Source organism: Aplysia californica, unplaced genomic scaffold, assembly GCF_000002075.1.
Source record: "Aplysia californica isolate F4 #8 unplaced genomic scaffold, AplCal3.0 scaffold01042, whole genome shotgun sequence".
Lineage (NCBI taxonomy): Eukaryota > Metazoa > Mollusca > Gastropoda > Aplysiida > Aplysiidae > Aplysia > Aplysia californica.
In genome coordinates, this window is record NW_004798312.1 from 20742 (window position 1) to 23680 (window position 2939).

Below are 2939 nucleotides of genomic sequence, written 5' to 3' on the forward strand. Positions count from 1 at the left end.
AAGAAGAAGAAGAAGAAGAAGAAGAAGAAGAAGAAGAAGAAGAAGAAGAAGAAAAAGAAGAAGAAGAAGAAAAAGAAGAAGAAGAAGAAGAAGAAGAAGAAGAAGAAGAAGAAGAAGAAGAAGAAGAAGAAGAAGAAGAAGAAGAAGAAGAAGAAGAAGAAGAAGAAGAAGAAGAAGAAGAAGAAGAAGAAGAAGAAGAAGAAGAAGAAGAAAACAAAAGAAGACACGCTTTAAAAATGTAACATGCTGTGGGGGAAAGGCATGGAATGTGAACGACAAAGGATACGACAAAGTAACGGTGATTACAAAAACAAAAAAAACACAAAAAAAGCTCGCGAGGAGGAAGAACGAAGTTGAGCCACAAACGTCCCTGAGTTTGAGAAAGAGCAGCGGGCACAATCACTCAGGTGAGGTAGGTTTGTTTCAAGCCAGCCTTACTTACGACAACAGCGATATTACTCTGCCCCGTCGACCTGACAATCTTAATTGCCCCACTGCACGCCTTGCAGCGTTTTTGGATTAACGAGCAGCCATAAATCAAAGCGGGCAAACCAAACCAACCTTGGTCGACCACGGAATAATACATTTATATTGTTCGCCACTTTATAGCCTACGTAATCAGCTCGATCATCTTTTTCGGGAAGAAAAATGAACAGAAACGAGCGGAACTCGTAAACCGTTGTAAAGTCGTATCAAGTCTGATCGGCACGGACTATTCAGCGGGCCTGACAAGTTCAACACACGCATGCACGCACATGCATGCACGCACGAACACACGCAAGAACATACGCACGAACACACACAGAAATACACGCAGAAACACACGAACGCATTTTGTGCATTCTGTCTCTTCGGTCTTTTAGTTTTTAGTTTAAGTAAAGGTTTTACGGTGCTCGCAACTGTAAAAGGTCATATGAGCGCCAGAAGATTAGAGGTGTTACAAGAGAGTAACAAACATAAAAAAGAAGAAGGGGAGATAAGGACGATATATGTTTGATAGGAAAGAAGGAGCAAACCACACCAAAGCACCCGCCAACCACCCACTGGTTTCATTGGTGTGTATATTTCTCTTGCTATTTAGAAAACTCTCCTTGTTTTATCGAGAAAACTCTCCTTGCTTTATCGAGAAAACTCTCCTTGTTTTATAGAGAAAACTCTCCTTGTTTTATAGAGAAAACTCTCCTTGTTTTATAGAGAAAACTCTCCTTGTTATATAGAGAAAACTCTCCTTGTTTTATAGAGAAAACTCTCCTTGTTTTATAGAGAAAACTCTCCTTGTTTTATAGAGAAAACTCTCCTTGTTTTATAGAGAAAACTCTCCTTGTTATATAGAGAAAACTCTCCTTGTTTTATAGAGAAAACTCTCCTTGTTTTATAGAGAAAACTCTCCTTGTTATATAGAGAAAACTCTCCTTGTTTTATAGAGAAAACTCTCCTTGTTTTATAGAGAAAACTCTCCTTGTTTTATAGAGAAAACTCTCCTTGTTTTATAGAGAAAACTCTCCTTGTTTTATAGAGAAAACTCTCCTTGTTTTATAGAGAAAACTCTCCTTGTTTTATAGAGAAAACTCTCCTTGTTTTATAGAGAAAACTCTCCTTGTTTTATAGAGAAAACTCTCCTTGTTTTATAGAGAAAACTCTCCTTGTTATATAGAGAAAACTCTCCTTGTTTTATAGAGAAAACTCTCCTTGTTATATAGAAAAAACTCTCCTTGTTATATAGAGAAAACTCTCCTTGTTATATATATAAAACTCTCCTCGTCTTTTCAAAAAACTGAACAAGGGACAAAAACTTTAACTTCGATTTTCTCAAAACAGCATTTTTCGGGATAGCCTCCTTGTGCTTAAAAGCGACCAATTCTGAGGCAGCCAGGTATGAGCTCACCTTTCGGCTTATCTCGGAAGAAAAGCCGTACCCTCGCGGTCTCATAGCCATCTCCTTTCCTGGTGGGGAGACAGAAAAAACGGACATTATAGTGGGGCAAACAAGGCATTCAATGATGTGTGTGTGTGGGGAGGGGGGGGGGGGCTGGTTTTTAAAAAAAAGAGTTTTAATGCACCTGCAACATAATTAGGTAATATAGGTACTGAAGACAAGAGGTGTTGCTAGAGAGTAGCTTACAGGCCAAAAAAGGAGGAGATTTAGTTTTTGTACGAGTTTTACAGCCCTTGCAAAAACAATAAGGTCAAAGAAGTGCGGAAGATTAGAGTTGTTACAATAAATTAAGAGAGTAACAAACACAAAAAGGAGGAGGAGAGAGAAGGTCGATAGTTTTGTTTTTAATAGGAAAGAAAAAGCAAACCACACCATAGCACCCGCCAACCACCCACTCCTCTCTGTTAGAAAACTCAAAACAAAAAGACAGCTGCGACAACACCAAAAACAAACCCTTTAACCCTATCCGTACGCCCTGGGGTCATTTTGCATCCCCGGGGTTGTATTCTTCACATTTTAGAATACGTCTAGTGCAAAGATCTCTTTGAAAATTTCAGTATTTCTCAAAAAATCATTTTGACAGACTGCTATGCAAAGTGTACGGATCGGATTAACGAGTAAATTTCCTCTTTGGAAAGGGGTGCGGTAGAGTTCCCGACGTCGTATGGATACGATAGTAAAACACGACGTACGGATAGCGTTAATGGGGTAAGAGACAACACCATATAATCATAAAAAGTAACATTATCGGAACATGTTTTGTGTTCACAATTATAGGTCTGTCTGGGCTAGTGAGGGGTGAGAGAGGGCATAGGTGAGAGAGTGCTATGCGTTTTTGGGTGTGTGTTTGTGTGTGTGTGGGAGTGAGTGTGTGCATAAGCCTGCGCCGTGAGTGAGTGCTTGTGCGTTGGTGAGTTTGTGTTAATGTGTGCGTGTGTGTGTGTGTGTGTGTGTGTGTGTGTGTGTGTGTGTGTACTTTTGAGTACGAGCGTGTATGAGAGAG

General features: G+C 39.7%; 1 protein-coding gene across 1 annotated transcript in view; it reads right to left on the minus strand.

Annotated features, from left to right (window-relative positions):
- The window catches only part of LOC101853044 (myophilin), a 50124-nt gene that overhangs the window by 9875 nt on the left and 37310 nt on the right, over positions 1-2939 (minus strand). The window contains exon 3 of the mRNA XM_005111331.3: positions 1886-1944. Within this exon, the coding sequence (XP_005111388.1) occupies positions 1886-1936 (51 nt within the window). The 5' untranslated portion in view covers positions 1937-1944. The remainder of the gene's footprint in view (positions 1-1885; positions 1945-2939) is intronic.